Consider the following 12,131-nt stretch of genomic DNA (forward strand, 5'->3'; position numbering starts at 1 on the left):
ATCTGGGTTTATTGGACCATACCACACTAGCTCACAACTACAAGTGATTAAATTTCTAGTCAGCTTTTAGACCTCACTTCAGTAGGCACTGTGTGCTTCAGGTTAGACCCAAATGTTAAATACCTTGCTGAAACAAATCCATGCAGCATTGAGGTAAGAAGTAGATCCTAAAATGCCATAAACAGAATGTATAAGCCTCCTGCTATTCAGCTCTTCTAGTCACCACTTTTGTTACGTGAGGATGCTACACTAGAGGATTGTATTTGAAGCAATACAATGAGGTGTTATGTGCTGTTCTTAAAGGACTAAGTTCTCTTCTGATGGGTATCTGGATACTTATTTCTACTTTTAGATATTTCCATTTTGTGGGAGGCTCAGTTGTGCCAAGAATATAGGGGTGGACCTAGTAAGGGGTTTTGCACTTTGAGAGAAACCAAAAAGCCCCTTTAAGTGATTTGCATTGCAGATCACAAAGCAATATTTAGTCTTTGCATTGGATATATGCTTTTGGAGATTCAGTGTTGTGAACTGTTAGTTCTGTGAATTTTGCTCATAGAAGATTTGGTTTGATCTCAGCTGTAGTGGACTTACTTTAGACTTATACTGATATAACGGAGATGAGAATCCAGACTGTATAGTTAATCCATGAAATTTTAATTGCATGTTGTAACAATTGCATAATTTAAACTTTTAATTGAATAATTTTAACAGTACAATAATTATATTGCTTTTATGCCACAAGAACAGATTCAGATGCTGAAGTATCTGAATTATTACTGAAGCAGGGACAATAATTGATGTAATAGTTTATTTCCCTTCTAATGGTTCCTTTTAATATGAAGATAGTTCTCTTAAATGAAAAAGTATTTAAGTTTGGCCTTAGAACAGTCAATAAATGGCATACATGTAGGATTCTATATTGAATCAGTTGGCTTTTTATCTTTTGAATTCAATCTTTTTCAGATTAAGGCAGAAGTAGCAAAAGAGGTGGCAAATGCAAGGAGGAAGCAGCATCTATCATCATTACAATATTACTGTGCTCTGAATGCTCTTCAGTACAGGAAGAGAATTGCAATGGTAGAACCTATGTTAGGATACACACAAGGACAGGTATGTACAGAAACAAAGGATACTGGAACTGTCATTTGAAGAGACATGTATTTAAGATATTCAGAACATTTTGCCTTATTTTTTTAAATCAAATCTCGTGAAAATAGGAAAAGCATTTACTCAAAATGTCTTGTGTTAAAACATTTCATTTTTGTTGCATGGCTGCATACATCTACATTGAGATGACCTGCATATTGAGCTAAATTTTGCAGCCATTACTTATGGCTTACTTGATTTATGGTCAGATAGTTGGCTACTTAGCTATTCATAAATACACTATTTAAAAAAACCAAAAAACATCACACAACCCACTTAAATTCAAAATCAGTGCAGCATAGGATGAATTCTAACCACACTAAACAATCAGTATAACAAAAATTACTTGCACAAGCTCTGCTATGTGACAGTTCTGGTATATTTTATCCAACAGGCTGCTGAGAAATCTGTTGGGAATGAGAACTGAAATTATGTCTGAGAATTAGAGTATGTAGTATAGTGGATTGAGTATAAGGATAGGAAGTCCCATGTTCTGATCCAGCCCTTTGAGAAGACTTTGGCCAAGTGACTTGACATCTCTCTTAGTGTCCCAGGCCATAAAATACGACAGAACTACAAGCAACTTGCCTCCCACTTGTGTTGAGAGGAAAGTTTGATTAAAGTTTCCATAACAATTTACAGACTGATGTAAATGGGCTGTAATATAAACAGGTATCAGGCTATAAAATAAATGTATTCTGCAAGCCTGAGCACCATTATCTTGTGTGTGGAGAGAAAACAAAAACATTCGGCTTTCTAAAATTCACCTTGCAAGAAGACGTAAGTTAAGCGATTCTCTGAAAATTGTTCAAATTGTTTTGATAAGCAAATCTACCCTGGGAACCTTAGGAGGGCAAGACTTTGTACAAGGTGTCTGATGCTTATTGACTTGTGATTATACTAGAGTGGGTCTCATGCTCTACTGTGTAATCATTTGCCCCAGTGTAATGTGGCTTTACAATGCTTTCAGATAAGAACTCTCCACTCATTCACACTAGTGATGGGAGGTCACACCCTCTATGCACAGATAGAAATTACATCAAGAAGAACCACAGCTTAAAGCCAAGAGGAACTCCTCCCTGTCCTAGTGACCTCTGAACTCTTTCACTTCCCCTTCCTCTGCTGTTGCAGTAAGAACTTTTGTCTCACCATAGTCCACTTCAACCACCAGGATAATCACTGCAGAGTGACAACCCCAGGGCATTTCCAGTTGCTGGCATGCAGAAAAGGCCAAGCTAGAATCATGATTTTGGATGCTCCATGTGCTAATGCCCTGGGTTACCCAGGGAATACCAAATGCTAGACCAGCCCCAAACTACATTTTTTTAAAGATTAAAACATACAGTGCTTCAAGACTCTAGCAAATCTTTTAGCTTTAGTACTATAGGTTTTCAATATTAATCATTTAGTTAAACAGTGTGCGCTTTATGTCTCATGTTCCCATAGAAAGGACTCAGCATATTGGGGGTTACTTCATAGGAGAAACTACCATTACATCTGCTCCTTTACAATTAAGCAGTACAAGGAAGAGGAAACATGGTATCTAATGTGAATCAATGATTAAATGTTTGATTGTTCAGTAGTGTATTAAGAATTGATTTCTGTAGCTTTTCATTTAATTCAAGACTGCTTAACTAGAATAGCTTCTTGGAAAAGCTAATTAATCAGACTGCACTGGATTTCACCCCTTCCCCACCTCCACTTTCCATCCTCCTCCCCACACCAACCTGTCCCATAACCATGTCCTTCAGAATAGCCATCTGATTAAACTGATTAATAATGCATGTCCTGTGTAGGGTTGTGTCAGGTCAGGTCAGGTCAGGTCTGTGCAAGTTACTTTGCTAGTACTGGACACAAGCAGAGTCATACCAGAAAAGTACTCCTAAGTCTGGACACACCTTCTATCAGCAAAGTCATTCTTTTCCCAGTGTACCTTATTCTGGCTTCTTGAGCAAAACAGTGTCTGCACTAGGAACTTTGTCCAGCTCATCTTTGTTAGACAGACTATACCTTGTCACATCTGATGGACATAACTACTCTGGTGAAAATTCATAGTGCAGACCAGGCCTAATATATGTAGTGGAGGCTCAGATCTCAGTCCTTGAGACTGCAACAGAATAAGGCACAGTAGTTGGTACTGCTGGAGAAACCAGTTCTGGTCAGCACTGACAAATGTAGCAGAGGGAAGAGGGCTGACATGGTTCTTCCTCCCCAGAAAACAGAAGGCTTTTTGGAAATTTGACAGTTAACAACTACTGCAGATACAGATAAGCATCTGTATGCATGAGAGAGCATATGGGGTGATTGGTAAAAGGAGGTGGGAAAAGCAAATAGACATTGGATTCAAAACTTAGTAGTGAGTATCAGCCTGAGACATGTTACATCACAGAATCACCCTCAGCACATGCCCTGCCATCCATTATATAATTGTCAAAGCTTTCTTAGATAATTTTCAGAATGCCCTTATTATATTTTTCAGATTAACTTTTTTAAGAAGGGAGCAGAGATGTTTTCCAAAAGAATGGACAGCTTTTTATCATCAGTTTCAAACATGGTTCAAAGGTAACACAACACCTAGGTTTCAGTTTGGTTTTTATCTATTTATACTTCTGTTTTAAAAATGTCAAGCAGGACTACTAATGTCCTTCTGTGCCTGGCTGAGGGCTTGTCTCATCCTGATGTCTTTAACCATGAAAGTAGTTCCATAAAAGGGCTGTAGAGCTGGGCTTGCATTGCTGAAATGGGTGGAATTGTGGATTTCACTTGCACTTCACTGTGGAAAGAGTCAGTGGGAAGGGAGGAGCATTTGTGTATGTATAAAGGGGGAAAATATTATCTTGTGCACTACAGCAAACATGCATACAGCAGAAAAATGGCAGTTGGGGTTCCTCAAGCTAATACAGTGGTATTTGACCTCCAGCCTGTGGGTAGAACGTGGCCCATAGGACCATGTCATCTTCCTGTGGGGCTCCCCATGGCTCTGGAAATTTGAAGCTGTGGCATCCAGATTGCTACCTTGGAAGCCACAGAAATTAATGCTGCGGCCACTCCCCTCCTGCCAAATTTCTGGACCCGTGGGGAGCCCTGCAGACCATGGCCTTGCACGGCAGGTTGTGCCAGTGTAAGAGATCGCTTCATTGCCAGATCCAGTGTACAGGGTCAACAGGTTGCAGCCGTGGACCAACCTCATGTGTCAACCCCACCCTGGATCCAGCCTATAGACCAGACCCTTGCCACTCATCCAGCCCTCTGGTCTAGAAAGTTGAGCACTGCTGGACTAATGCCCAAATAACATACCCTAACTAAGAATACAAGCCCAATTTCAGTCCTGCATACCTGTATGGATATGCTTTAGGCAAGCAGTTCAGCATTTAGGAGCATAAAGGAGATGTTTTAAACATCTTCATGAGCATACAAAGAAGGATCATGGACCCCTTGAACAATGTTTCCTTATTTACAGAAAAATATATTTCAGTCTTCAAAAAAACTCTTTTAGCAGTATTATTTTTTTAAATCATTATCGTTCAGTTTTGCTGTGAGTTCAGGAGCCACTATAAACTATTTAGTGTTGCTAAATATTAATATTGTAGTAGGACTGGGGCCTCATTGTGCTGGGGCTATACAAACATGGGAGAGAGAGAATCCTTTCCTTGGAGAATTCACCATCTCCATTGGAACCAAATGGATGTCTTTCCACTGAGTGCAGTGTGTTTTGGTAAGGGCCTTATTGAATAATTTCCCCAATGTTGGCCTTAATCATCTGGTAATCTTTTTAGTCCCTGCATTTCTACTGGAGATTGAAATTGTTTTCTTTACAGTTAATGTTCATTGCCAAATTCTAGTCTAATAAATAAATCCAAACTTACCCACAATTCTCTAAGCCTTATCTTATAATTGTAATAGATTACAGAACTGACTAAATTTTTATTTAAGCCATGTGGGACACTAGATTGCACAAAGCAAAGGAAACAGGAACCCTTTCTAATTTAAACATGTCCAGAGATCACTCCCTTTTCTGGGCATGGTGGCACTCTGAGTACCAAATACCTATTATTTTAGAACAGTTAGTTTCAAATGACTAGACTGTATAGCAGGAACTAGAAAAAAGGTGCCAGACAAGGACTGACTAAATGATTTACATATTCTGGTGTCGTGACAATGACACTGACTAAAGCCAACTGATTTGGAGGAAGGAATAACCCTGAACTGTGCTGCAGTTGCACAATTGCTCTATATACTATCTTGAATGGAAATTTTCTTTCTTGCCACAACTGGCAATCAAGTCTCATGCTTCAGGGTACAAGATGATAGTCATTATAATTGTTTTCTCAGTAGTCTAATTTCACCTGCCACTCTTCTTTATGAAGCGTCTAATTATTTTGCAGTTTTACTAAGCCATTCTTTTTAACAACATTCTGCAACAGGGAGTGCTCTTTGTATTTTGCACACAAAGTAATTTCTTGTCTCAGTTTTAAATTGTCTGCCTTGTAATTTCCAACAAGTGTCCTTCTTGTTCTTGGCCTAATGGAAAGAGCATGTAAGAGTACTTGAATAGCTTTCACTAAACCAGTGCTTATTTTACATATCTTTATCAAATTTCTGCTTACTTTTCCCCTTTCTGCACTGTATCTCGAACAATCCCTCTCTAATCTTCATATAATTTGTTTTGGCTGTAGGACAGCTTTTAAACTCGCCAGGCAGAGTGCCCTCTATTTTTAACATCGGAAATATTTTGCCAATGGACTGCAGACTTGTTTGCACAAAGCACTTTTCAGACACTGCTTATTAGGACGGTGAAATCACATTCTAGAATAAGCCCATTTTTTCCAAAGTATAATTTGTGCTTCTCTGAGTTAGGGGTTTGGGTTCTGAGACAAGCAGGTAGGTCTTTCAGTTGTTCTCCAGAGTTGCAGCTTTCCTATAAAAATCTCTAGCTGTTCTGATTTTGAAAGAACCTTTGAAAACACAACCCTGCTGTAACCAGTGTAGCAGTGTGTGCCTGATCCTGAAAAAAAGAGGTTGGAGAAGTCTGAACTGCACCTTTCATCTCAGGGGTTATCATCTCAAATGTGTACGAAGATAGCTTAAATATCAATGTGGTCAACCATTTCAGTGCTCAGAGAACACCAGGAAATGGTATATTACTCTGAGTAACTTATACTTTTCATGCTCTAATTGCGCAGGCTTGGGAAATGCCAATATTTCCATTTTTCCCACCCTACAAATAAGAAGCGAGGCCTCAGAACCAGAAAGTCCATCTGGTCAGTTAGATGCTGTTTAGCACTAGCATAAAATGCAACATTCTCCATTCAGGTTACTTACCACCACAGTAATGACCTTTAAAAGATCAGCAGCAGTTATGGAAATGGCCCCAAATGTAGTTAAAACTGTTTGCCCTGTGGATCAGGTAGGCAGTTGTCACCTCTGTGGTAGCTAGCTACAGTTTATATCACTGTTTCTCAAACTGGGGTACATGGGCAATGTGACAAACTACTAGAGGGTCTAGGAAGAAAGGGGACCCTCTAGTAGTTTGTCACATAGCCCACTTCAGGAAGATTGCAGGTCGCTTTTGAGAGGGATGGGGGAGAGAGAGATCTCTTCCTTGCTCGCTCTCTCTCTAAAACAACCTGCAGTCTTCCTTAACTGGTCAGAGGGCTTAAGGCATGATGGCAATGACAGGATTACTGTTTTAATATAGAGCAACAGCAGCATAACAAACTTAAAAAGAAATACGCAACCCAAGGTTTCAGAATCACTGGTCTGTGCATTTGCTTTGAGCATTTAAAGGCCCTGGACCCTGCTAGATTGTCTCTGCCAATTCCCCCTGCTCTGGGCAGGAATACTGCTGAAATCAAATGATCCCAGAAAGGTGTCTGTCCAGGCTCCTCTTGAAGACTTCCAAGGTTGGGGACTGCACCACCTTCTTGGGAAGTCTATTCCAGATTCTGGTCACCCTTTCCATAAAGAAGTTTTTCCTTACATCCAGCCTGAGACCATCCTCTAACAGTTTATGGCCATTGCTTCTTCGGCACCCTTGTGAACAGTTTTTCTCCCAGGTCTTGATAGTCCCCCTTACATACTTATAGATTGCCACCAAGTCTTCTCTTCCCAGGCTGAACAGTCCCAGATCCTTTAGTCTTTTCTCATACAGTTTGTCCTCCAGGCCCTTAATCATTCTTGTGGTTCTCCTCAGGGCCCTTTCAAGATTCTCCACATCTTTTGTGAAGTGCAGTGCCCAGAACTGGACACAGTACTCCAGCTGGAGTCTTACCAACACTAAGTAGAGAGAAAGTATCACTTCCTTAGCACTGCTTGCGATGCATCAGCTAATACAACCCCATATGCCGTTAGCTCTGTTGAGAATAGCATCACACTTGCAGCTTGCGTTCATCCTATAATCAACCATAATGCCGAGGTCCTTTTCAGCCATTGGGCTGGCCAGGACATCTCCTCCTAACCTATATTCATGTTGCTGGTTACTTCTCCCCAAATGAAGCACTCTGCATTTATCCTTATTGAACTGCATCTGGTTCCATTCTGCCCACAGTTCCAGCTTCTCCAGTTCCACTTAGATCTGCATCCTATCCCCTAGCATGACCACTTTTCCCCATTACTTACTATCCTCCACAGACTTAGCCAGCATGCTTTCCACATTCTCATCTAAATTGTTGATAAAGATGTTGAACAGCAGAGGGACAAGAATTGAACCGTGTGGGATGCCACTGACCACCTTCCTCCAAGATGATACAGACACGTTCGCTAACGCTCTCTGCATTCGACCCCCTCAGCCAGTTTGCAACCCACCTGACCGTGGACTCTGCCAGCCCACAATCCCCAAGTTTTTTTTTTTGTAAGAGCATCATGAGAGACCATATTGAAGGCCTTTTTAAAATCCAAGTATATGACATCAGCGACATCTCCCACATTTAAGCGGTTCATTACTTGATCACAGAAGGAGACTATGTTGGTCAGATATGACCTGCCTGCAACAAAACCATGTTGGCTATCCTTCAGCATCATGCCTTTTGCCAGTCTCTCACAAATGGACTTCTTAATATTTTTTTCCAAAATTTTACCCAGTATCGAGGTCAACTAACCAGCCTATAGTTTCTCAGATCCTCCCTCCTCCCTTTCTTAAAGACTGGTACCACACTGGCCCTTTTCCAATAATCCAGGACCTCTCCTAAGCAACACGATTCTTCAAATACCTTTGTCAATGGTCCCACAATGACTCCAGCCAATTCCCTCAGCACTCTCGGGTATAGTCTATCTATTCTTGCCGACTTGAAGACATTCAGCAGCTCAAGTGCTCCCTCACCAGTTTGATACTGACCACTGGCTGGAAATTCCCCCCGCCGCATCCGTCCGGTATTCAACCAAGTAGGCGACCACCGGTTAGAAAACACTAAAGAGGCTTGCCACTTTTCTTACAGTACTTTTTGTGTTGGACTGTGTCCAGGTTAACTAATGGACTGTAGCGTTCGTTTCTGAACTGGAGGGTATTTGCGACAATTCCCAAGGGGCTTTGGCTGTTTCATTAACACTGGGTGTGTCTACATGAGATGTTATGTTGCTGTAGCAACGCGCTATGGCGATGTAGCATCAGTGTGCACAAACCATGACAACACAACACCATCACTATAGCAATGCATTCCCTCGCTACAGTGCATTGCTATGGTGACGTAGCAGCTAAAAAATTACCATGTGCCATCAGCACGGTGTAGTATATATAGGCTGTTACTGCATCGTCATTTAGTACTTCTTTTCAAAAGGAAGTACTAAATGACGGCGCAGTAACAATGGGACTGTAGGGACACGTGTAGATGCACCCACTGACTGCTCATGTGACTTCTGAGCCACGCAGGGCTGAGTGTTAGTGCTCCCCCATGCATTTCCACACTAGCTACTGGATACAGGCAGGAACTCCAAAAATTTAGACAAAAGGAGCAGAGTTACAGTGTTTCTGAAAGTTAGGTGAACACTTCTAGCATATGATCCAAGGAGCAACCTAAGCATCTACCTATGCTTCAAGGCTGAGTATAACACCTTCAGCATAGGTTGTGGAAACAGTTTCCTATGGACTAAAGGAAGGACTTTGCCTTCGTTCCAGCTAACCACAGTCTAGCTCCAAGGGGTGTGAAAGAGACACAAGTACTGCGTCGTTTTGTACTTCTGACCCTGGAGCTCGTTAGTGCGCAAGAATAAGCAAGGCAAATCTGTACCTCTTCCAGGCCGCATCTGATTTCTACAAATGAAAAATCAGAAATCCCCAGGGGATAAAAGTCCAGTTATTGCAACCAATTGAGTTATAAAAAGCAGCACAATTCATTTATTTTTCTTCCAGGACAGTTCTAAATCTGATTGCTTTAGACCTGTGGTTCTCAATCTTTCTGGACTCAAGGCACACCTTGGGAAAATTCCAGCTCTTAGTTTAGACCATTTTTTTTTTTTGACAACAGAGAAATAATAGAGCAGTTCTTCTGTTGCAGACAACTTGGGAAGACCGAAACAGGGCAGAATGGTTTGAACATTATGAATTCCTATTTGAAATCTCCAAGTTTATTTTGTGGATCACGTTTGCACACCTAACAGTGCAGTGCTAACATTGTGTGGCCCCGTTGTGTGACCCCACGGCATCCTAGAAAGGATCTCAAGGCACCCTGGATGAGAATCAGTGCTTTAAACAGAATTTCATAATTATACCTTTACCTTAATACCAACTGTTTTCCCCTTTCACATTCTGAAAACTCTGACCCTCTTGCTGATTACATCAGAACACCTGAATGAACCAGATCCTCAGCCCTGGCTGAAGGGTACTCCTCAGCAGGCCCAGGTCTGGCGTACGCCTACACCATAAGTGGGAGGGAGACAAAGCAAGTATAAAGAATAACTTCCTTCCACCCAGGTGGGCTGTATAGTTAGTTCTGTGGCACAATCAAAATTAGTCTCTTTGTGTTTGAATTGTACCCAATAACCACTTTTCAAATGGGGAAGAAAACCATTGAACTCATCCAGTTACTTTTAAAAGTGGTTTCAAGCCTCACATAAGGAAGCTTTCAAATCAACAATCACTTCTTGATAGAGCCCAGAATGTGTCTTGGGAACAGCCAAATAGGAACTTATTGGGGGCAGAGAGGTATTGCTAAGGCAGGACCTTTGTTTTAATGAAACTTCTGATAGGAAGTTGTGGAAATCTGTCCAAATGAACCATTGTCTTCTGATTGGGTTTAAGAGTTAGAAATGAAAAGAAGCTACAGGAGTATTCTACTGCTATATAGTCACAGTGACATTATAGCTGTTTTTATGAGGACTTTCTTATTTGGACTGCCTACATTAATTAATGGCAGTCCAATTAATTCTTGGCCTGGCCTGGCCCAGCCCAGCCCAGCCCAGCAGGGGAAGGGGGTGCAGCCTGGTCCCACCTGAGCATGTGGGACTTGGGGTTTAGGAATTTGACAGGGGGAGGGTGGCCATATTAAGGGAAACCCCACTGGCCAGATGCAATGGCTCCATACGCCACATTTGGCCCATGGGCTGGAGATTGAGCATCCCTGTTCTAGACAAACAGGAGCGAACACCAGATTTGGGTTCTGTCTCTCTAATCCTAACTATGCTTGCTTTCCTAAATTTGTCCTAACTTTTGTTATCTGATGCTCGTTAGGGAAGTAAACCTGCAAAGACTTGACCTTGACTACTTTGTTCTGGTGAAACACCCTATTGCGTTGGTTCACTGAGTACATTCTCCATAGAGGAACATTCTCAGGATGAACACTGAAATAAACCCCCACACCCAGAATATTAAAATGGAAATAATCGTTACACTCTAATATACTTTTCAAGATTGGTGCTGCTAATGCTTTTTGCAATTCTATAATTTTAGACAATTAAACTAAAATGGTCATGTTCATTGCTTTTTCACAGTCTGTTATCTTTTTCTGGTTCTTATTCACTTGTCAACATTGCTGGGCTTGGGTCAGTAACACAAGCGAAAGTTTGAATGCAGTCTTTTGTCTGTTTATAGTGATATAAAAAACTTCACAAAACTGTTCATAAGTATTGTGAGCTCCTACTAAGAGGCACCATAAATTTTAGAATACAAGCACTGTGTGCCTTTTTTTACATAGGAGTTCTTTCAGCTGATCTCTTCACTGCAAGAACAGAGTAGCATTGGGGGAGGGGGGCATTGGATATCAAGGGGTCAAAAAACCCACGCAAAAAAAGTGGTGCTGTGCACTCAAGAGCAGCATGTGTTGCCCAAAACCAGAACCTGGCTAGCCAGAGCCATGCTTTGGCTGCTGGCCAGGCTCTGGGCAGCTGAATCGCCACTGCTGCAGCTCGAGGAGGCCCCCAGGACCCCAGGTAAGGCTGCTGGGGCCAACCTAGTGCCGGCTCCTATCCCACCCAGGATAACCAGCTGCAAGCCAGAGACTGTGGCATAGATGTTCCCCAGGGACAACTAATGGCAGCATAAGGTGTCCTGGTGCTAGTTGTCCCCGGGGAACCAAACGTCCATGCTTGTGTGGATGCAGCCATATAGTCCAGGCCGGTATAAATGACTAAGGATTTTGCTGCTCTTTGAAACACTTCAGTACCACCAGCCCTTTTTGGAGATGGGAAGCACGTTTCTGAAAAGCTGTACTCAGCTCATCAGTAGTCTGAGGATAGAAACTCCAGTTTATCATGTGGTCTGCAAGAAAGAACAAAACAATTCTAGCAGCATTTCTGGAAAGCCCAGGAGGATCATTAGCAGAAAGATACTAACCCAATGTACACCTGCGTCTGCTTGTTCTGCTTCAGTCTGAATTCCTGCATGCATTGCCATTTGCTTGTCCAGCTGAAGCTTTGTTTGTCTCTCAAAAAAATACAGCTCAAACTTGGCTGTTAATGCTTAACATTTCTTATCTGCAGTCATTCCATGCTTCTTGGTCATCTTCATAGCTCTTTTTTTTTAATGTTTTGCAAAAGAAAATAACCATCCTTGATAT

General features: G+C 41.6%; 1 protein-coding gene across 2 annotated transcripts in view; it reads left to right on the forward strand.

Annotated features, from left to right (window-relative positions):
* The window catches only part of APPL2 (adaptor protein, phosphotyrosine interacting with PH domain and leucine zipper 2), a 51,160-nt gene that overhangs the window by 24,074 nt on the left and 14,955 nt on the right, over positions 1–12,131 (forward strand). For both annotated transcript variants that reach the window (XM_090043177.1, XM_090043176.1), the window contains exons 8-9: positions 964–1,110; positions 3,626–3,708. In XM_090043177.1, coding sequence (XP_089899303.1) covers positions 964–1,110; positions 3,626–3,708 — 230 coding nt within the window. The remainder of the gene's footprint in view (positions 1–963; positions 1,111–3,625; positions 3,709–12,131) is intronic.

Source organism: Crocodylus siamensis, chromosome 4, assembly GCF_052110815.1.
Source record: "Crocodylus siamensis isolate JL-2025a chromosome 4, ASM5211081v1, whole genome shotgun sequence".
Taxonomy (NCBI): Eukaryota; Metazoa; Chordata; order Crocodylia; family Crocodylidae; genus Crocodylus; species Crocodylus siamensis.